A 23380-nucleotide genomic window follows, 5' to 3' on the forward strand; every position below is an offset into this window, starting at 1 on the left:
GAAAAGAAAAAAAGCAGTCTCGATTCACTCATGGGCGCGTCAGAGTCTGGTTCCTTGACCAAAGCGCGCAGCCACGTACGGCACTTCTTTTCCGTCAATGCGAACATCGCCTAGTCGAATCGCGTCTTCCTTCGCCTTCCGTCCCTGCGTATCCGTGCTCATTCAATTTTTGGGCACAATCCGCCGTACGGACATCGACAACGAGAGGAACTCAACTGACAGTCATTTTTTTTTTTCCTTTGGATGTACAGGGCCGATGTATTACAAGGGTGTCTACCACTTCTTCTACCAGCACAACCCGTACCTGGCCACCTGGGGCAACGGCAACCTCTCCTGGGGTCACTCCGTCTCCGTCGACCTCATAAACTGGTCCGCCCTCGACAACGCCATGGACCCGGACTCCTCCTTCGACATCAACGGCTGCTGGTCCGGCTCCGCCACCTTCCTCGCCGACGGCACCCCGGTCTTCCTCTACACCGGCATCGACGCCAACAACAACCAGGTCCAGAACGTGGCCTACCCCAAGAACGCCTCCGACCCGCTCCTCCGCGAGTGGGTCAAGCCCAGCTACAACCCCGTCATCGCACTCCCCGACGACGTCGTACATGACAACTTCCGAGACCCCTCCACGGCGTGGATTGGCCGTGACGGCCTCTGGCGCGTCGCCGTCTCCGCGGGGCTCAAGGATGGCACGGGGTCCACGCTGGTGTACCGCAGCAAGGACTTCCGGCAATGGGAGCGCAACGCCGAGCCGCTATACTCGTCTGGCGACGCCGGCATGGTGGAGTGCCCGGACCTCTTCCCCGTGGCGGGGCCCGGCGACCAGAACGGGCTCGACTACACCCCCTCCAACGGTGCGGCGGCGAGTTACGTGCTGAAGCAGAGCGTGATGGTCACGCTCAGCGACTACTACGTGCTGGGGCGGTACGACGACGCCGCCGACACCTTCTCGCCGGTGGGGGCGGACAACGACTGCCGGACATGGCACCGCTTCGACTACGGCCACGTCTACGCGTCCAAGTCCTTCTACGACGCTGGAAAGAACCGACGCGTGCTCTGGAGCTGGGCCAACGAGTCGGACCCCGAGGCCGACTACCTCGCCAGGGGCTGGGCCGGCGTGCAGACCGTCCCGAGGAGGATCTGGCTCTCCGACGACGGGAAGCAGCTGCTGCAGTGGCCGATCGAGGAGATCGAGACGCTGAGGAAGACGCGGGTCGGGTTGCTTGGAGCAGAGATGAATGCTGGTGGCATGAACGAGATCATCGGCGTCGCCGGCATGCAGGCGGATGTGGAGGTGGTCTTCGAGGTCCCATCCCTAGAGGGCGCCGAAAACCTCGACCCCAACCAGCTGCTTGACCCGCAGATGCTGTGCGGTGAGAAGGGCGCGTCGGTGCTCGGCGGCGTCGGCCCGTTCGGGCTGATCGTCCTGGCGTCCGGCGACCTGCAGGAGCACACCTCCGTCTTCTTCAGAGTGTTCAGGCACGAGGGCAAGTACAAGGTTCTCATGTGCACCGACCTCAGAAGGTACATAAAAACAGAGCTCTCTCAGTTCCGAACATAGGCATGCGTAGTGACATCAAAATCATACTCACACTAACAATCATCCTGCAAATTAACTTTGGCAGATCGACTACGAGAGCCGACGTGTACAAGCCGCCGTACGGAGGGTTTGTGGACATCGACATCGAGAAGGAGAGGAGCATATCGCTCAGAACATTGGTGAGCTCCTCGCTCCATACAGTAGATTATTCCGATGCTTATTTGCACTGGAAAATGGAGTGCCAATATGTGTTCTATCCTTGCAACAGGTTGACCACTCGGTGGTGGAGAGCTACGGCGGCGGTGGCCGGACGGTCATCACGGCGCGGGCCTACCCGGAGCACGTGGCGACGGCCAACAGCCGCCTCTTCATGTTCAACAACGGCACCGGTGCCGTCAAGGTGTCCAAGCTCGACGCGTGGGAGCTGGCGCCGGCCAAAGTGAACCTCCCCGGCGACGGGTTCATCACCGCTGCCTCCTCCATGCACCTACGCCAAGCGTATTAGGAGGAGAGTGTGATTAGTAGTTCGTTCGGTTCGGCGGGTGGCCTTATTATGCGGCCGATTGGATTTCCGTGGCCAAATTATGGTCTTTTGGGGGTGTATTTTGGGGAATTCTTTAGTTGTGTATGTCAGGATAGTAAGTATCTGTCAGGATAGTGTAAGTAGTATAAGAAAGCCCATAAGAAAGAAGAGTAGTCGAAGAGAGTTCGCTGATTAACACATGTCAGCGAACAGTCCGGGTCGTGTTTATTCTGTGAAAAGAAATATAGAAAGTACATATGTTCTACGTTTCCATGCCCATCTCTCCTATTTACATATCTTCATTGTCTTTTTTTGTCGGGAACCCGGAGGTCGGGGCTAGACAAACCCAGATCTTCATCTGGCATAAACCTAACCTAGATCTTTAGGGCCTACAGGAAGAACTCAAAGAGTAATACAAGCTCATAACTAAACACAAAAAAAACCAAAGCATTACAAGCAGAGGTTAGAGGTCACTGACCTGACATTTCACCAATCAACGGAAGTGAACTTATGCTATTCTAAATAGCAAGATAGCAAAAGGCCTAAGAGGCCAGGAGCATAACGGGACGTCCCAGCCCATAGATTACAGGCTGCCACCTGGAAATCCCAAGCTACTCGTTGATGTCGACCTAGAAACCACCATTTGTTGGAGCGACTTCGTCTGAAACAAAGCATGCAAAGCTGAGTACAAGGACTCAGCAAGACTTATTACAACCTTTTAGCAAAGCTGGTATGCGAGGCTTTATGTGGAGCTTATTATGCAGAAAGCCAGTTTTCCTTTGTAAAACAAGAGGGAGCAGAAGCTCGTCTACTTAGATTATTTTTAAAAGATGATAAGAGAGCGATATTCTAGCTCTACTGATCATCATATTGAATCCACCGAATCTTCATCATTCGCTAAACCTATCAACTAGGATCACTCCCTCGATACCCTGAGAAGGGATCCTTATCACACATTGTTTCCAAGTTTTACGATTAGGTTAAAGTTGTCTAGATCAACACGTCCTTTCCCAAGTCGTCCGTAACCGTGGACACGGCTTTTTGAAAAGATTTAACCCTGCAGGGGTGTACAACTTTACCCATACGCGCCAACCGACTCTTAACGCCACATGATTAACACACTTCCTTGGTGTGCCGGCATAGGGTGGCCGACCAAAACCTTTCCCTTGCTTCGCCTATTCCATGAGCCAAACTAACTAGGGAACTCCGTCATCGTAGGTAGCCATTCTCCAAGGTGGTCCCGGTCATTGTGCGCAGGAGATCCAGTTCAATGCCTCCAACATCCTTCACCCTAGCTACGCCCTGTATGATGCACTTTGAAAACCTTTTCCACCTTTTCCCCATGCGTATGGGAAATTGAACTCGCAAACAAATTGACTCATGGGTAAGCTAGCAAGTTTGGGCCAAGGGGTTCCCATGGCCCCGTGTGGTTGTACGCTCAGTCTATTGTTCTGGAGGCGAGAACTCGGGTCCTAGTATCGGCGCGAACGAGTCAAACCACCACATCCCCATGTGGCGGCCCATCCAAACCTTTAAGAAAGTTTAATTATCATCACTGATTTTACCACGTCATCCTGCCATACTAAGTTCAATCGCAGCTTTGATTCATCAACCGGATGGATCAGAATTAGTCAACTAAGCATGGCTAAGCATATTCGATACAACGGCTCTAGCGATGCACACGAGCTCAAACCTAGTCTTGCTGGGAGCAGTGGATCATAGTATTTAGGCTACAAGGATGGTAAATGCAACACACATAGAATAACTATATCTGCCGATAAAACATATTGGAATCATATGCAATATGTAGGAACCCAGAAGTAAAGCATTTTGAAACCATATATGAACCAGGTTAGAGCTTGCCTTTGTCCCTGACAAACCAATATGGATCTTCGGAGATCCCATGCTTGACTTGTTCATCGATGGACAATTATTGTTCTACGTCATTGTCAGACTTCATTGTCTCGGGCACTTGCTCTATCGATCGCGAAGAAGCAAACACCAGAAATGTAGAATAACAATCAACACATGGCATCGATGCAATGCGCATACAAGAATAATGATATGACATGTTAAAGGTATTGGACTAACCCTAATACATGATCATCAATTTAACTGGGGTTCAATGGAATTAGTGTTAGCAGTTCCGGAGCCTCAAAGGGGTTGATTAAGTTATTCTAAAGCAACTAGGGATCAAAGTTGTTTATCAATGCATGATTTTTTAACCAAGTTGTTTATCAATGCATGATTTTTTAACCAAGTTGATCATCAATTTAACTGGGGTTCAATGGAATTGGGTAATCTGGCTTATAAATGAATTTGAGTTGCAATGGTATGCTTCAGATGAGCATATTAATCGTGAAATTTTTGGCCTTTGCAAACTATTCTTATCTTTCACTTGATCAGGTAACTAAATGGAATAGTAGTTTCCTGACCCGGTTGCTTGATGTTGGTGAATTTATTTTCAAAGTTTGCTTTAGTAGCAAGTTAATTATTTCATGTTACATTCGTTTATGCCCTTTGTTGGTTTTAGCTTGATTGGTATGTTCTTGCTGGAGCTGAATTGCCAATTGATATGTGTGAACACTGCATGTGCTTGCAAATTGTCTCGGTACAGTTTCAAAAGCTGTGTAATGACAAACTAAGCAAAAACAAGTGGTTTTTCGTCTGACCTATTGCTTGATTATATGCAGGACAGCACCACTGTATAGAGCAGACTCCACCTCTGGTATCCTTGATCTGATCGTCAACAAGGTTAAACTCTTTGTCCTTTGACTTGCCTGACTGTGCTTAGTATTTCCTTGATGTTGTCTTTACATGATGAGTAGACGCAATATTCACTGCATACCCATTGGTGTTGTGAAGTGAGAAGCACGCTAGTTTTGCATGTATGTTGATTGTAGGCGTGGGTGAGCTGCAGTTGAAAATGCAGAATTGAATAAATAGGTTACTTATATATATCTATGTTGAGATACTTTTGATTAGAATAGCTGTAAACTTGAAAAGCAAGTGTCTGGTGCAGTTTGAGTCGTGCATAGACACAAATGATGTATTTGTTTTTTTTAATATGTGACTGCAGGTTTGTGGTAATGTCTGATGCAGGCGAGGGTTTCAGCGGCGGCTTTGTGTCAAAGTCGTCCACGGCGACAGGTCCGCTTGGTTCCGTCGTGGACCGGCCGTTGGCGGCAGGCTGGTGCTGTGTTGATGTAAACTAGTGTTTCAAGTCTTGTAATGTGGTGAGCGGAAAGTCAGAGCTTGTAGTACAGTGCTGTAACACTTTGCTTGATTAGTAATCTTGAGTTGCATTGTGCGTCGAAATGTGTATGCTGAAATGAAATGTCTGCGGAGGCTGCTGTGGTGTGAGGACTTTTATTGCTGTTTGTGTGATGTGAATGTCCAGAAAGTACGCAGTAAAGCATGTCTGGGTACACGCATTTTTATTTTTTTGACAACGGTGAGACATCCATGTTATGGAACGTAGGAGGAGGGGAGCGAGTAAATCTTTTGTTCTTTTACCGAGCTTGAGTTGTTTTTCTAGTAATACGTTTGAAATTTGATGATGTTGGTAGCTAAAGGAAATGGGCGTGGGCCGGAAAGAAAAGAAAAGGAAAAAATGGAGTGAAATTGTTTTTTTTGGTTGGGTTAAGGCGGAGGGTAATGATGGGCTTTTTGGATTAATTGGTTGACACGGGCAAATCTTGTATTCCCATTTAGGGCTTTTGGGCTTTTGGGCGATTGACTCTCGTATCAATGGAAGTCCCCGACGGAGGTCTCTCCTGTCCCTCGCCCCCCTGGCCCCGTAGTTCCGGGTGGATGCAGTTCGAGGATCCATGGCCGCGCCAGCTTGGAGCTTCCGATGCAGGAGAAGCGGGGACGGCGGCGATTTCCGCGGCGGCGCTGGAAAGTAAGCGCATGGAGGCCTGGATACGGCGCGGCGCTGCACGCCGTGGGTTAGAATTAGGGGTTGGGGCGGCGGGGAGTTGTCGCTGTCAGTGTGCGCTCAACTCGTCCAAGCGCTGTTAAGAATGTGGGGCCCTCCTTGTCGTGCCAGAGTCTCGTTCCTTGACCTCGCGCATGTCTGGGCAGATTAGGCTTCGTTCCGTCCGGCGCCAGCTGGTAGCGAGTAGCGCTCTTCTTTTCCGCGATTCCCGGAGATCCGTCGTACCCGTGCTCAGCTCAACTGGCGCACTTTTTTTTTTCTCCTTTGAACGGCGTGGCGGAGGAACCCCAGGGGCGGGGCGGCATAGTTGCAGAGGGAGAGGAACGGCGTGGCGAGGGCGCAGCGGTGGAATTTGGCGGAGGCGGGCGGTGGGGGTTCTCATCCCGCGGGGGAAAGCAAGTGTTTTCCAAAAAAAAACAAAAAAAAACAATCTCGTTCCTTGACCAAAGCGCCTAGTCAACTGCGAACATCGCCTAGTCGAATCGCAACATCGCGCGCACACGCGGAGAAGCGGGCCTTCCTTCCCGGCGTATCCGTGCTCATTCAATTTTTGGGCACAATCCGCCGTACGGACATCGACAGCGAGAGGAACTCAACTCACATTCTTTAATTTTTTTTTCCTTTGAATAATGTACAGGGCCGATGTATTACAAGGGTGTCTACCACTTCTTCTACCAGCACAACCCGTACCTGGCCACCTGGGGCAACGGCAACCTCTCCTGGGGTCACTCCGTCTCCGTCGACCTCATAAACTGGTCCGCCCTCGAGAACGCCATGGACCCGGACTCCTCCTTCGACATCAACGGCTGCTGGTCCGGCTCCGCCACCTTCCTCGCCGACGGCACCCCGGTCTTCCTCTACACTGGCATCGACGCCAACAACAACCAGGTCCAGAACGTTGCTTTCCCCAAGAATGCCTCCGACCCGCTCCTCCGCGAGTGGGTCAAGCCCAGCTACAACCCCGTCATCGCGCTCCCCGACGACGTCGTACATGACAACTTCCGAGACCCCTCCACGGCGTGGATTGGCCGTGACGGCCTCTGGCGCGTCGCCGTCTCCGCGGGGCTCAAGGACGGCACGGGGTCCACGCTCGTCTACCGCAGCAAGGACTTCCGGCAATGGGAGCGCAACGCCGAGCCGCTATACTCGTCAGGCGACGCTGGCATGGTGGAGTGCCCGGACCTTTTCCCCGTGGCAGGGCCCGGCGATCAGAACGGGCTCGACTACACCCCCTCGAACGGTGCGGCGGCGAGTTATGTGCTGAAGCAGAGCGTGATGGTCACGCTCAGCGACTACTACGTGCTGGGGCGGTACGACGACGCCGCCGACACCTTCTCGCCGGTGGGGGCGGACAATGACTGCCGGACATGGCACCGCTTTGACTACGGCCACGTCTACGCGTCCAAGTCCTTCTATGACGCGAGCAAGAACCGGCGCGTGCTCTGGAGCTGGGCCAACGAGTCTGACCCCGAGGCCGACTACCTCGCCAGGGGCTGGGCCGGCGTGCAGACCGTCCCGAGGAGGATCTGGCTCTCCGACGACGGGAAGCAGCTGCTGCAGTGGCCGATCGAGGAGATCGAGACGCTGAGGAAGACGCGGGTCGGGTTGCTTGGAGCAGAGATGAACGCCGGTGGCATGAACGAGATCATCGGCGTCGCCGGCATGCAGGCCGATGTGGAGGTGGTCTTCGAGGTCCCATCCCTAGAGGGCGCCGAAAACCTCGACCCCAACCAGCTGCTTGACCCGCAGATGCTGTGCGGTGAGAAGGGCGCGTCGGTGCTCGGCGGCGTCGGCCCGTTCGGGCTGATCGTCCTGGCGTCCGGCGACCTGCAGGAGCACACCTCCGTCTTCTTCAGAGTGTTCAGGCACGATGGCAAGTACAAGGTTCTCATGTGCACCGACCTCAGAAGGTACAGCCAAAACAGAGCTCTCTCACTTCTGAACCTAAGCATTTGCAGCGACAGAAAAATCATACTCACACTAACAATCATCCTGTGAATTAACTTGTGCAGATCGACCACGAGAGCCGACGTGTACAAGCCGCCGTATGGAGGGTTCGTGGACATTGACATCGAGAAGGAGAGGAGCATATCACTCAGGACACTGGTGAGCTCCTCGTTTCATACAGTAGATTATTCCGATGCTTATTTGCACTGGAAAATGGAGTGCTAATATGTGTTCTATCCTTGCAACAGGTTGACCACTCGGTGGTGGAGAGCTACGGCGGCGGCGGCCGGACGGTCATCACGGCGCGGGCCTACCCGGAGCACGTGGCGACGGCCAACAGCCGCCTCTTCATGTTCAACAACGGCACCGGCGCCGTCAAGGTGTCCAAGCTGGACGCGTGGGAGCTGGCGCCGGCCAAAGTGAACCTCCCGGGCGACGGGCTCATCACCGCTGCCTCCTCCATGCACCTACGCCAAGCATATTAGGAGGAAATTGTGATTAGTAGTTCCTTCGGTGGATGGCCAATTATGCGGCCGATTGGATTTTCGTGGCCAAATTATGGTCTTTTGGGGGTGTATTTTTGGGAATTTCTTTAGTTGTGTATGTCAGGATTGTAAGTACTTGTCAGGATAGTGTAAGTAGTATAAGAAAGCCCATAAGAAAGAAGAGTAGTCCAAGAGTGTTTGCTGATTAACACATGTCAGCCAACAGTCCGCGTCGTGTTTATTCTGTGCAAAAGAAATATAGAAAGTACATATGTTCTACGTTTCCATGCCCATCTCTCCTATTTACTTATCTTCATCGTCTTTTTTTTTTTGAAGTAAACAATTCAACGCACACGCTTGCCTCACAAATATGCATGTACACTCACCCCTATCTTCTCATGCTTCCCGCTCATCTCATATTGCAACTTACAAAGGCACAGGAACATCTTTATTGGGCATATATATGAATATGCTCGGATAAATACCTAGTTCTAAGTTGACCGAGAAACAACCACTCATAATAATTAGCATAATTTGGTTGGTTTGGATCAAAGAAGAATTACAAGACCAACTCGGAAGGAAGGACACGACACAACCCACTATAATAAGGAGAATGGTGACAATCGGTTTGCATCAGGGAAGGACACCTAGACGAAGACTACAAAAGGAGACGATCGGCGACGAGAGAGGGGACATATTCATGAGCACCAGAAGACCTACACGTTCGAGAATCAACAAGGGGATAGTTGCCTAGTCTATTCTACATCAGGATCAAGCTTGTCCAGTTGTGTGTAAAACCCGGCGAGTCCTCCATTGTAAAATCATTGTACTTGTTTCCACCATATCAATATAGATGAAGACCAAGACTAGTGCTTTTCATCCTCAATATCGTTGAGCCCTAAACCTGCGCATATCGATCCGTGTTTATCTAGATTTTGTCTCAGGTTTTCTATGCCTCTCAACCTCGCCAGAAGATTTCAATTTTTTTGAAACCAAGGCAAAAGCTTTAGTTTATCCATTAATTATGCATAAGGTGTCTAGCTAATTAATGGGAAACTGGGTCAAAAAACGATACAAAAAGGGACATGCCCACCAACACAACAAAGCCATGCTCACCCTCACAGACAACACATCGAAAAACAAAAAAAAAGGACGACAACCATAGAGGAGATGATTCTAAACAGGTGGAGAGATTATACCTAAGTTTGGATGGTACTAGCGTAAGAGATTGTATCTAAACAGGTGGAGAGAAATCTTCCGATGGCAAAGTTCGGATGGTAGGTTGTTGTGTGGCATCTAAGTGAACAACTTCTTAACTAAGCATCTTATCTGATTAGCACTCGTCCTAGTCAGCCAGTGGTAAGCGCGTCTAGCAGAAATATAAAAAAAGATTTTCGAAGGCGCACGTCTTGTTGACTTGAATTTATATTTTTGACGCCAAGACAGCGAGCACATTGCTTGATCTTTTCAGCGATCGCTAAACTAATATCTTAAGCTATATGGATGCAAAGTCGTGTACTTCGATAGCAAGTACTTTATGTTTGGTATCTTCTGCGAATCTTCAAATCAAATTTAAGAACTAAATTATTGTCCATATGGATGGATGCAAGTCTCATTGACTTGCATTAAGCTTGGAGAAGTGAGCGGCTATAACTTGCGCTGAGTACTGTGCAATTTGCAATCCATCCAACAATAGCTTCGTTTTCCTCTCTGATTCGCGCCATGAATGGAATCGAGCACCCGCGCAATGGCCGAACCGCCTACCACTTCCAACCCGCGAAGAATTGGCAAAATGATCCCAATGGTACGTTTGTTCTCTCTTTCTTCTCCGGCCCTTTTCTCCGTTTACACTATCAATTGTTTTACAGCAGCACTTAAGTAGATGATGTTAGACTACTCATAATAAAAGTATCATAGATAGTATCATGTATTTTATGGATATAAAAAAAGTAACGTTACAGTGCAATTAAATATAAGAGAGATGATAGTAAAATTATAGGAAAATACTTTTAATAGCACGTAGTACTAGAAAGTGAAATTTTAATGTCAAACACATGTCGTGCATAGATTTACATTAATTTTTTTACAAATCGATTAATATAAAAACATAAATAATAGTAGTACATGATACCATGCATTATGCAAATAGTAATATATAGTACTATCATACTAGTACATGATACCATGCATTATGCAAAAACAAAATCTTTATATATGATACTATGCATTTATATATAATACTATGCATTGTGACTAGTTTTATGTGAAAAAATTCTTTTTATATTAATCAGCTAATAAGCTAGTATCTTGGTTATTAACGGCAGGGCCAATGTACCACAATGGCATCTACCACTTCTTCTACCAGTACAATCCCCGCGACGCCACATGGGGCAACGGCAAGCTTTCGTGGGGCCACTCCGTCTCCGGTGACCTCGTGAACTGGGCCGCCCTCGAGAATGCAATCAATCCCACAGCACCGTTCGACGTCAACGGTTGCTACTCAGGCTCCGCCACCGTCCTCCCTGACGGCCGGCCAGCCATCCTCTACACCGGCCTCGACACCAACAGGGCGCAGGTCCAGAACGTGGCCTTCGCAAAGGACCCCTCCGACCCGCTCCTCCGCGAGTGGGAGAAGCCCAGCTGCAACCCGGTCATCCCGATCCCCGCCGACGTCACCCGCAACAACTTCCGCGACCCGACGGAGGCGTGGCGTGGCCGCGACGGCCTGTGGCGAGTCGGCGTCGGAGCAGAGGTCGGCGGCCTCGGCTCGATACTCGTCTTCCGGAGCACCGACTTCCTTCGCTGGGAGCGCAATGCTGTGCCGCTGCACGTCAGCTCGCCGGACATCCCTGAGCTCGAGTGCCCCGACCTGTTCCCCGTGGCGGAGCGAGGCACCGACGGGCTCGACGTGTCGACGCCGAGCGGCCCGGGGGTGACACACGTGCTCAAGCTCAGTGACCTGGGTAGGGAGGACCACTACATGGTGGGGCGGTACGACGACGAGGCGGACACCTTCGTGGCGGCGGAGCCCGAGCTTGGCGTCGACTGCAGGCACTGGCGCCGGTTCGACCACGGCCACCTCTATGCCTCCAAGTCCTTCTACGACGCACGCAAGAAGCGGCGCGTGTTGTGGGCGTGGGTCGACGAGACGGACGGCGGTGGCGTTGCCAGAGGCTGGGCCGGCCTCCAGGCATTCCCAAGGGCGATGTGGTTGGACTCCGACGGGAAGCGGCTTGTGCAGTGGCCAGTGGAGGAGATAGAAACGCTTCGGAGGAAGCGGGTCGGCCTGCAGTGGGCGACGGAGGTGGAGGCCGGCGGCACGAAGGAGATCGCCGGCATCGTCAGCTCCCAGGCTGACGTGGAGGTCGTCTTTGAGATCCCAAACCTCGAGGATGCCGAGACATTGGACCCGAAATGGCTGCTGGATCCGCGGGGGCTCTGCGCGGAGAAGGGTGCGTCCGTGCACGGTGGAGTCGGCCCGTTCGGGCTGCTCGTCATGGCCTCCGCCGACCTGGAGGAGCACACGGCTGTGTTCTTCAGGGTGTTCAGGCACCTTGACACGTACAAGGTCCTCATGTGCACCGACCTCACAAAGTAAGCATCATTGAACCTTTTCTTTGATGAAGAGATATTACAGTGTTACACGTGCTAGTTTTTGCAAACATCTAGGTAAAGAAATGTCACGATCGCTGAACATTTTTTTGCAAACCTGAAAAATGCACAGGTCATCTACGAAAGAAGGGGTACACAAGACATCCTACGGAGCATTTCTGGACGTGGACGTGGAGAAGGACAAGTTCTTGTCGCTCAGAACACTGGTGAGTTGAACCCCTACTCCAATCTATCCCAATTTAAAAGGCGCACACTATTGATTTGGTCAACTAAATATTAATTATATGTTATGCATGTTAGACCATTGAATTGTATTTGAATGAAACTTCTAATGGTATATTTTTTGTAACAACTGACAAATATTTTACTTATCAAATTACTGGTCAAAGTTTGGATACGCAAAACAAGTGCATCACCTCTATTGGGACGGAGGGGGTAGGAAAAATACCAAGGCAAACAAAACATGTTTCGTACATTGACACGGTACCAAATGAGCTGAGATGATTAACACGGCATGTACGGTCAAATGCAGATCGATCACACGGTGGTGGAGAGCTTCGGCGACGGTGGGAGGACTTGCATGACGGCCCGTGTGTACCCGGAGCACGTGGCAACGAGTAGCAGCCGACTGTACGTGTTCAACAAAGGGACATGTGCCGTGAAGGTCTCCAAGCTGGAGGCGTGGGAGCTAGCGACGGCGGCCATGAATGGTGGAGCCAGTGGTTCCATTGAACCGGACACCAAGGCTTTGTAGGGGGTGCCCATGTTGGTGCTTGCTCCCCCTAACTTTGTTTTATCATTGACCTTTGTTTTATGTTTGCTTGTCAAGTTATGGGTTTTGGCTATAAGTGATTTATGCTATCTTCGAAGCAAAGTTATGCTATCTTCAATAATAAAACTAGATCGGTTTTGCCAATTTTTGGCTAGCTAAGATTTAGATTAGTGTTCGGTCAATTTAACTTTCGTTAGAATTTTGTGCCAAGATTCCAATAACTGGGCTCTACTGTAGGGATTCGTAGCATAGAAAATAAAAAAATTCCTACCGCAAGAATGAATAACAAGTCAAGATTTAATCTAGTAGTTGGTAGCAACGAGGTGAAGATCATCATACCCTTGAAGATCTCTAAGCGTTAACGAGATAGATCTCGTGGTTGATGTAGTCGATCACTTGCCTCTTGCAAAAGCGTGTAGAAGATCTTGACGGTGCCACAATCGGGCAACACATCCACACTCGATCACACGTACGGTGTTGATGACGGTGTCCTTCTCCCCGTTCCAGCGGGCAGCAGATATAGTAGATCCTCCTCGGAATCCCGCCAACACGACAGCGTGGTGACGGTGGTGGTGGAGATCTCCGGCAGCGCTTCGCCGTAAGCACCGCAAGAGAAGGAGGAGGGAGTAGCTAGGGTTTGGGAGAGGGGGTACTTGGGGCGCCGGCCTTGGGTGCCCTTGGGTTGTGCGCCGCACCATCCGTTATATTTATAGGCAAAAACTTGAGGTCGAGTTTTCGTTCAAATCTCTAAAACTTGGCGCCAATTTCATCCTTCCCGCATTTTTTTGGATTCTGAGAGGAGGAATTGTATCACGAGAAGTCAGGAAGGGGATGAGGGGAGCATGGGAGAGGATGCACGGCCGTGATGCGCCGTTGACGTGGATCGGTGACATGGATGGGTAGGTGAAAATGAAACTCCTGCAATTTTTTCTCTCGCATTAATTACTAATTGTAATCAAATCCCGTAATTTATGGAATTCTATGGAAACTACTGAATCAGTTGCAATGTTAACGCATGCCAAAGCGCCAAAAATCGGTGCCATGAATTACTAATTGTAATCAAATCCCCTAATCTATGGAATTCTGTGGAAACTACCGAATCGGTTGCAATTAATGTTGACGCATGCACAGCGCCAAAGATATGTGCCATGAATGATTCAACGCAACCATGGAAAAACTATGTGTTGCATTCATGCATTTGCCTCACCGTCACGACTACGTCAGGCTGAGCGGCTGAGCTCAATGTGCATACGTTACGTCCTCGCCGTGAAATACATGCAGCTCCCACATGATTTATCCTCTCTTCTTTTGTTTCTTTTCTAGATCAATCAACTGAATTGACAAGATCGCCTCAATCAGCAAAAAAAAATTGGTCGTTGCTGACCAGTGCATTTCTTGTTTGTTGCCTTTAGTTAGCAAAAAAATGTAAATGGAGCCAGAAATTACGACTGGATTTCTAGTACGTGCATTCTCCTGAAAGCAGACGGAAACCATGATCTCAATGGGTCAATCCATTCAACTACATGAAACTTTTTTATTGGATTAACCATATGAAACTTGTACTGATACAACGCACTAAATTCTGTAATAAAATGGTACATCGGAGATCATTCTAAAAATAATGCACATATGACAACACCATGGATAATAATTACATGTTCTTTACACTTGTCAGAAGAAGACGATGTTATCAATGTAAATACATAAAGATAGCCAGCACGATTCTTGCACAGCAAGCATGCATTGACACCATCAGGTTACACGATGATCACTATCTTCTCATCCATGGTATGGATCCATCATGGCATCATCAACCACTGAGTCACCTCATGTAGGAGAAGCACCTAATGAATCCAATAACATAACCTTCCAAGGGTGACACAAGCAGAAAATCATGACTGGAAAATAGAGTCACAAAAACATAGGCCATGAAGCAGAGAACAACCAGCCAAGAGAAAGAAGAATGAGGAAACAGTACCCGCCAGCAATTTTGGTCATCGACAACCAGTCATGCATCATCCATAGGTGTTTTTCCAACCTATCAGAGCCGGGATCAATACCAGGATCAGAGGTTCAAAGCAAGTATAATATAGGCATTCATGATATGCACGACAAGGCAACGACCTAATTTTCGTATACAAGCATAGTTTTGGTTCAACATAATGAACTACAAATGATCCATTCCACTCTGCTACAGCGAACAATGCATAGCAACTTCTGGGTATATAGAATTAACATTCATACATTTGAATAAATCAAATAAACATATTTCCTAATCATAATTGGCCATGTTCTAGGGTGACTAGACAAAGGCTCTAGATGCTAGTAACAACACATTTCAGGTATAAACTCAACTTTCAGTTGAGGTATTCAATCCAACTGAATCAAGTAGTATGAAGGAACTTAGTATTTAACAAATCTAAGGATACAAGAAAAGTACCTATCATATATGTTGCATGCTAGAGAAACATTATTCAGATTGGCATACCCAAAAATGAAAAATCAGTATGGCTAAGAAATTTAACTAGAGATATACTAACCCCATGTAGCTTCTTGTTCAGTGGATATTAAAAAGTTCTACCTTGACCAACTCCAGGCCCAGTAGAAGTAATCCATACTAAACTTGTTGTGCTACTACTACCAAGATAAAGAAAAAAGATTTTCTATATCATCTACTTAGCTCTCTCCTAAATATACAAACTCAAGAGATGATTGCAAAAGTATATTCTTTAGCCAAGTATAGATATAAAATCAAGCACACGAAGTAAATGATTACTGCGAGTGGTCGCCCCCTCATTTTTATATACTTCCATGCAGTAGCTCTAGAGATGTTTCACCAACAAGAAATGGAGCTAGGGCATCCTTAGCATCACTGATGTCCTAGGGGCAGGTCCTCATTGCTGAGGTATGCAAGACAAGTGGAATACAAATAAAAAATAAATTGTCGGAGATTTTGGGGAAGTTACATAGTAAGCTAGTAAGCTCCAGATGATGAAGGGGCAATAATGAAGGAAATATATATGATTAGCGGGTTCCCATTAGCCATACCTTCATTATGTATGGCTCTTTCAATGGCCCCTTTTAAGCTCTAAGGCGCCCTCCATACTCAGGACAAGTACAAGTGCAAGCAAAAAAATCCGGGAAATTCACTGATCATTCATCACATATGAATGAATAAATATAATAGAGTACTCATTAAATGAGGTCTCGAAGTGTTACAAGAACATTTTTAATCCAGACTAGAGTTGTTATGGCATAGAATGTAGATGGTCCACAACAGGTTCCAGGGGTTAGGAAGTTGGATGAGTACATGATGGCATTTAAAAAATAGAGTTCTACTCTTAATATACCACAATAAAACTTCTGTTTGAAAGCCTGCTAGGAGATAAATACCAGTGAACCACAGTGGTAATGTTAACATTTGCAAACAGAAGGATACAACTTTGTCATGATGACAACCATCAGGTCAGTAAATTCCAAGAGAGACTGCATAACCATCCAGTATACTATATATAAAATATGAAATGAGAAAATGTTCTTCACCACGTGGCCAGATGCAAGATATTAAACCATAGAAAAATGTTGATGTGGAAATGTGAATATGTGCTTCACCACATGGCCCAGATGCAAGAAATATATATTGTTCGATGTGTGTTACACGATATGCTGAATAGTTCCAACCATCTAGTGAATCTAATTAATGGTCGATCCAAAGAGAGTATGTATACATGAATAAGCGGAAGAAGCACCAAGCACAATAGTGGCATAGTTATGCTGTGGCCAGGTAGTAGGTCATAGCAACAACTCGATATACATTACAAAACTAAAACTGACTATGTGAGATGAAAATGTGGCATCATAGTAACATACCTCATAGTTTTCTTGTCTAGTTGCTCAAGGAATAACCTTGATCTATTATCATTACTAACAGTTGCAGCAGCAACCAGATATAGACCTGCTTGTATACCTTGAATGAGCACCAAAGATGTAGGCTAGCTACAAGTCAAAATGGCCAGCATAGCACCAAAGATGAAGGCTAGCTACCAAATTAAACAAGTATCATTGCATACACTTGCTAACACCTACAAAATATTTACTATATCATGTAGTGTTGTGTTCTGACCAAGTTGCACTAAAGCATCGCTAACGGACAAGCTGCACCATAAAGCACAAAATTAAGACGATGTGTGATCTCTTGTGAAGACAATGGGGAAATGCCATTGTACAAGTCCAAATACATGCCAGCTCATCGAAAGGAGAGAAATTTAGCACACAAAAGTTAAAAGTTCTATGTATGTCGATCTACATCAAAATTAAAATGTGATTATTTATGAACAATTAGTACAAGTCAGCAGGACTACTCTAATGTACACTATTTCTTGTTATTACATCATACTTCGTTACAAACGCATCTGTCATACTACATACTCCCTCCATTCTAAATTAGTTGCCGCAGATTTGTCTAGATTCACATGTATCTACACACTAACAGTCTAGATAGATGTGTATCTAGAGAAATCTACATCAACATATTTGGACCATAGGAAGTACTTGATAGGCATATCATGTTACATATATAGTTGTAACAACCTAACAACCCTAACATGATATTTCAGATGACCATGCTTGAGACAGTTAGATCCATGGGATGCATCACAGGTCAAGATATCGACCAATAAAAATAATAATATCAAATGCTCCAGACCTTGATATACATCTAACTAATCCAAAGTTTTAACTATTAATTACCTCATGCTATCACATTGGTTTTTTAAAATATGTTGTAATATATTTATCAAGAAATTATTACAACCTATTCCAACATAAAAGTTCAGGATCTCTATCTTCTATAAACTAGAACATCTCATCTAACTAATGCAAACTATATTTTTTTTATCATCGATTAAATACAACAAATGACTTGGACAATTAACTAATGCAAAATATATTTTCATTATCATCGCTTAAATACAACAAATCACCTGGATAAATTAACAGTTAATACTCCCTCCGTTCTTATAGGTACATCCGTATCTAGACAAAGTTGAGAAGTTTTTTTAGGAACGGAGGGAGTAGAAAACATAATATCAGCAAGCAGAAAAGGAACGAAACAAACAAAACCATGAAGATATAATCCCTCTATTCCAGTTTAGCATGCGTCTAAGCCAAAGCGGGAATACAAGGAGAGCAACCAGAGAGAACCTTCACGCAGTTGGTGTACCAGTTTCTCCCTAAGCTAAGTGTCATGGCATTGAACAATTTTCATGCACAACTAGTACTACTGCGTGCACAACTAGCAGCACTCCTTCCTGCTAACGCTATGGTTGGCCGCACACTTATGCCTGGCTTGCCGTATTGGTCCAACTGCTTGACGACGCTCATGACCATCTTTCCATTGTGGTCGAGTTGCATTCCGATGCCCACAACCAGTTCGTTGTCGCGCCATGCACCTTTCATCAGCTCCACCGCATGCTGCGCCGTGGAAGCAAGTTCACGCTACTCGTCACTTTGGCTGGCCGTGTATTGATTCCTGGCACAGCCGTCACACTCCTCGTCGGCGAGGCTTGCCACAGACTGATACATGGCGCAGCCCACGAGCACCTCATATCAATCTCATATGCTGTCGTGCTTCGTGTCGGCGAGGATGGACACTCAATGATCCATGGTGCAAACCATCACGCTCCTCCTCACCGTGGCCGGCTGCGCACCAATCCATCCCACATCCAGCCGCACGCTCCCCATCGCCTTGTCTAGCCACACACTCCGCTCCAACCTCTTTCCACTCCGCTTCCCCTTAAGACTGATGCCTCTCTTCCCACAGCCGGCCACAAACAAATTAAGAGAAGGCAGACAGTTGCAGATTGGATCGGAAAGAATATGGGGAGACAATGAGAACCCATGAGTATAACTAGGAAGGAGGTGAAACGACCAACAGAAGTGGACGGGTAATTTCACAAACTGTGGCTCCAGGACACCATCGCATAGAGTAATATGGAAAAATCGGTAAAAAGTAGTGTGCATAGTAATTTAGAACAAAGGGAGTATGACACTAGAGGACGGACTGAAATGAAAAAATGGGGGTAACGATAAGCTTGCAAGAAACCGGAAAGGCTAGACGGGTGGTTCCCACACACCTGAGTAGAGTAAATCATTTCCATGATAACTACACCTGTGCTTGACAAGACTAGTGCTAGTATGAAAACAAAACAATGTTAAGGAATGATCATGAACTTTCAACAAGAAATATTAATGAAACAAAAACAATGTCAGTTGGATTTGCGATGAATTACCACTTGGTTCACCAAATGAATTGCAATAATAAAATCGACCACACGACATACCAACCTTTTCCCCAGGAAGCTCGGGCATTTTTCCTATTGTCATACGACTAATGAACAAAACAAGAGTCACTCAGGCTTGAGAATACTTTCACACAAAATAGCCGAACAATATTGCTAACAGTATCAAGCGATCCGAACTTAATCATGTAATGCATATTAAACATTGACATACCAAGTACATAAACCACTAAGGCAGTATATATGAAATAGAGGATTGGAACAATTATAGACATGTTGATCTTCTATTGAAACTCACGAGTTCTAGATTTCAGGGTCGGTATCTTCAAGTTTTTCTCAAATACACATTTAAATGTGTGGTAAGGTATTAGAGACAAAAGAGAGCATGATGTCTACAGGTAAGAACACACAAATCATGATATCTTGGAAAACATGACAAAAGAAAAGTCAATTTTCCTTATTTAATACATATGACTTAAATAAGACATGAACACAACATGGACAGCTGAGGGATGCGGTTTATAAGCACAGAAGTAACAACTAACATATCGATTCAAAAGAAATCAACAAAAAGAGGAAACTGATATACAGAATAACAATTCTACATAATATGATGACCATTATGAAGAAAATTGGCACACGTAAATTTTCTCATACAATGGAAGACTAGTATTTCTTTAATTTACCATTATGCATAAAAAACTGATAAATGCATTAATCATAGACAATAAGATACTGCATGCTTGAAATCATATATTCCCCTATGTTAACATGGGAATAATCTTCCGTCAATGCAATTCCAATCCATACTCCTAGGACAACAAAGGGAAGCATAGAAGCAAAATGAACCAATATAGAAGGTGTTGCATTCTTCTCAGTTTTCATGATCCCTCGGAGAAGGCCGCAGAAGAACTTGAAACAACCATAGACAACTCAGTTTGGTCGTAGCAGAAAAAAAAAGTCTACGTGCAATATTGATCCATATAGCAGGTATTGAACCAGATGATGTGAATACACATGGAATTAAAAGGGATACATATAAGGTACGATCTTACTGAAATAATAATGTTGCACTAAACAAGGATAAAAGGTTTCCATAGCTAGAGGTGAAATGATCAAACTTACCAATTCTACATCAAAATCTCTGCCTCTGGACACCTTCATCATGCATGCGCCGTGCATGAACTTGAGCTAGAGAGAAAAAACGGGAGGTAATAGGGAACCAAAGGCATCACCTCAAGATCAGCATTGGCATCATAACGGATGGCATCAACATATTTCTTCATTTTAACCAACACAATTGCTCATATAAAAAACAAGAATGTTAATATCAGCTTAGTTAGTTGTTGTGGGCGGTACAGAAGGTTGTGCTCTCTTTGTACAACAGAATAAGGAACACATTTGTTGTTTGATCTGCCTTCGTATCATACCTCTAGTACCATACATGGTTGTTGAGGTTCATCATGAACGCCTTGGCCATCCCTGCCAAGCAACACCGGCAGATTAGAAAACAAAATGGATCTGGTCCAAACTAGTTAGATAGTGCAAAGGAGGGAAAATATTACCTTTAGAGACATGGCTTCCATGGCTAGGCCCTTTACTTCCTGGGATGCATCGTGGCTCTCCTCTATCAAGTACTCGACCCAAGGATCTCCCAGATGCCAAAGAAAACCACCACATTTTTGACCAATTTAGTTTCACTTGGATCTGAAAAACATAAGGACTAGGTCGAAGAACAATTACTATCATGAGAAGCTGGACTAGAGCAGCACACCAGAATAGGAAAAACACCATCTTGGAGTGGTGGTTGGAAGCAGGAGAGATACCTTTTGCGGGGTGTCATGGTGGTTAGGATCCATGATGTCCAGATCGTCTTCCTCCTCACGACCAGAGCTGGACCAGGTCACGCCAGACCGAATATCCCATAGCCATTGGTCTACACACAAATAACATTGTCAATTTAACTTGTAAGAGACAATACGACAGAAATAGAGTACAAAAAACATGCTTTTGAAAATGGCATATATTCAACTTACATAGTTATACCACAATAGATAATTAAATACAAAATGAAAATGATTAGGAAAAATGTTTAACAATTGAGGTTAACATACATAGTTGTACTAGCAATGCTGCTTAATCAATCAATTAAGATCACAATAGCAATGTGAGCTATTTAGCAAGGAAAATTCGGCATGACGAGCCTGCTTATTTGGACATTAAGATCACAATAGACAATAATGAACAATAATATGAAATAAACTCATGGGATATTCAATTATGCAACTCGATCAGAAATGAAAACCAAACAATTGCAACACTCTTACGGTCCTCTAGCCTCTTTGGAGTATCCCAACAATGTCATCGACTACCGAATATTATTACAAGTAACCAAAATTGTAGTACATGAAGCCACATGCGTCACACTCCCCTCTCCGTCAGACCTAACGTACCAAACAAATAAGAATCTACCTGAATTACAAAATTAAGAAAAGGTTGTCAGAATATTTGCATCACCTAATTGCATAGGCGGTGCAAATTCATTTATTTAGAACTTGAGTTGAAGGAACTGGTATGGTTCCAAAATTCATATTCAAAGTAGCTACAAACTATCTCCAAGTCGGGTACCAATTCAACAATAGCTTAAATCTGTCTTTTCAATATAAAAAGCAGGATCACAAGTATCAATAAGGCAAACGGAATTCATATTACGTAGGAAGATTCTTACTGTGTGTTCAATCACTCACAAAACAACAATGTGCCAAAACCCATCTTCGAATAAGAACAAAAGCGCCTCGCTTAAGCCCACATTAAATAAAAGATCAGGTTTACTAGAAAAACACATCTTTCTACAACATTCAATCCACAAAACCTCAAACCGCCACCCAGCCCAAAGCCCAACCAAGACACTAACATATATGCACAACTGACTACACTTCCCTGCTGATCCACACCACCAAATTTGAACCTCAGTATCTAGCGACAAAACCAAACTACTTCTAATCGCACTCTAGGAAGTACTTTCATGTTTGATGTCATGGCCTGTTAGTTTGGTTCAAGAGTGTTCCAACCAAATACCAAGTAAGCACAGATCACGAAACCTAGCACCTAGACTCAACTAGAGAAGGTCAATAAGGTAACACAACCTTGGCAGAATATCCAGAACCACTAAAGCTAGTAGCTTACCTAATAAGCACTAAATACAGTGCCAATGACCGCAGCAATATGGAGTAAGCATACCAGTGAGCCAGCCAGATGGCCTAGGCATACAATTTAATCAACTTATCCTAAGCCAAAATAAGCAGATCATCTGCACGAAATCAGCCGAAAAACAAGCAACAGAAAATACTATGTTGTACTTCGTTGTAGCATCTTACAAAGTCATCACAGTATAAACAAAAATAGAAAGAACAAACATTTATGTCATTTTTTTATTCCTCGTAATCTTCATGTTATAAACATCCAGTCATTTTGTTGGAATGTTAAAAAATGCACCTTTTTTCAAGCCCATGGGTATGACCATGTATTCTTCCCTACCACCATCGTGATGTACCAGCCATCCGCGCCAACCACCGGCTCACACGGTCTCTGTAATCAGGGCCAGAGCTGCAGAATCAACACCCACTGTTTGAACAAGCTCGCCCCGTCCATGACCTGCACAACAATAAGCCAAGAAAGATAATCCTCCATGGCACAAGAAACTATTGCTCAACACAGTAAACACACATACACGCTACTCTAAGCATTACACGGGCACAGAGCATGTTCATTAAGAAAACGATAATTTGAGTGTTCATATAAAAATATCTGATAACTGTAAGTAGGGTTGTCAAAAAAGTTCGAGCTCGACAAACCGTTTGAGTTCGATTCGCTATCAGCTTGACTCCAGATCGGCTCGAAAGCTAAACAAGCCAAACTCAAGCATGTCCTGAGGCTCGCGAGCTTCATGAGCTCAAGCTCGAACGTTCGGTATAGCTCGGTAGGGACACGATATATAGGTAAACTTTGACATGATGGTTGAAGGAAATTATTGTGTTATTCTATCTTAGGCCTGCCGTCCTTGTTTATGTGAGCCCAGTGAGCTTCAGTCCATGGCAAGAATCAATCGTTCCATTATATGGTAGCTCACGAGCCAATCCTTCTTTTCTAGAAAAATAGATTACTAGCAAGCATGTCCTCTTGAGACGAGAGAAATTTTTGGGCTTTAGCAGCCTGGTACAGTCCATTGTCGCAGTATGTCCCTCCCAGCCGAAGCCCACACC

The 23380-nt window shown here is 45.7% G+C and overlaps 2 protein-coding genes across 2 annotated transcripts; both read left to right on the top strand.

Annotated features, from left to right (window-relative positions):
* Positions 1-235: 235 nt before the first annotated feature.
* On the top strand, positions 236-8720 carry LOC124670607 (beta-fructofuranosidase, insoluble isoenzyme 7-like). Its single transcript, XM_047207088.1, has 3 exons — positions 236-1524; positions 1626-1719; positions 8199-8720. The coding sequence occupies exons 1-3, from the start codon at positions 257-259 to the stop codon at positions 8433-8435; spliced, it is 1599 nt and encodes a 532-aa protein (XP_047063044.1). The 5' UTR covers positions 236-256; the 3' UTR covers positions 8436-8720.
* Positions 8721-10154: 1434 nt separating this feature from the next.
* Positions 10155-12801, top strand: LOC124671182 (beta-fructofuranosidase, insoluble isoenzyme 7-like). The gene is made up of 4 exons (XM_047207591.1): positions 10155-10239; positions 10760-12029; positions 12160-12253; positions 12580-12801. The coding sequence occupies exons 1-4, from the start codon at positions 10158-10160 to the stop codon at positions 12799-12801; spliced, it is 1668 nt and encodes a 555-aa protein (XP_047063547.1). The 5' UTR covers positions 10155-10157.
* Positions 12802-23380: the final 10579 nt, after the last annotated feature.

This window comes from Lolium rigidum, chromosome 7 (assembly GCF_022539505.1).
Source record: "Lolium rigidum isolate FL_2022 chromosome 7, APGP_CSIRO_Lrig_0.1, whole genome shotgun sequence".
NCBI classification, from domain to species: domain Eukaryota; kingdom Viridiplantae; phylum Streptophyta; class Magnoliopsida; order Poales; family Poaceae; genus Lolium; species Lolium rigidum.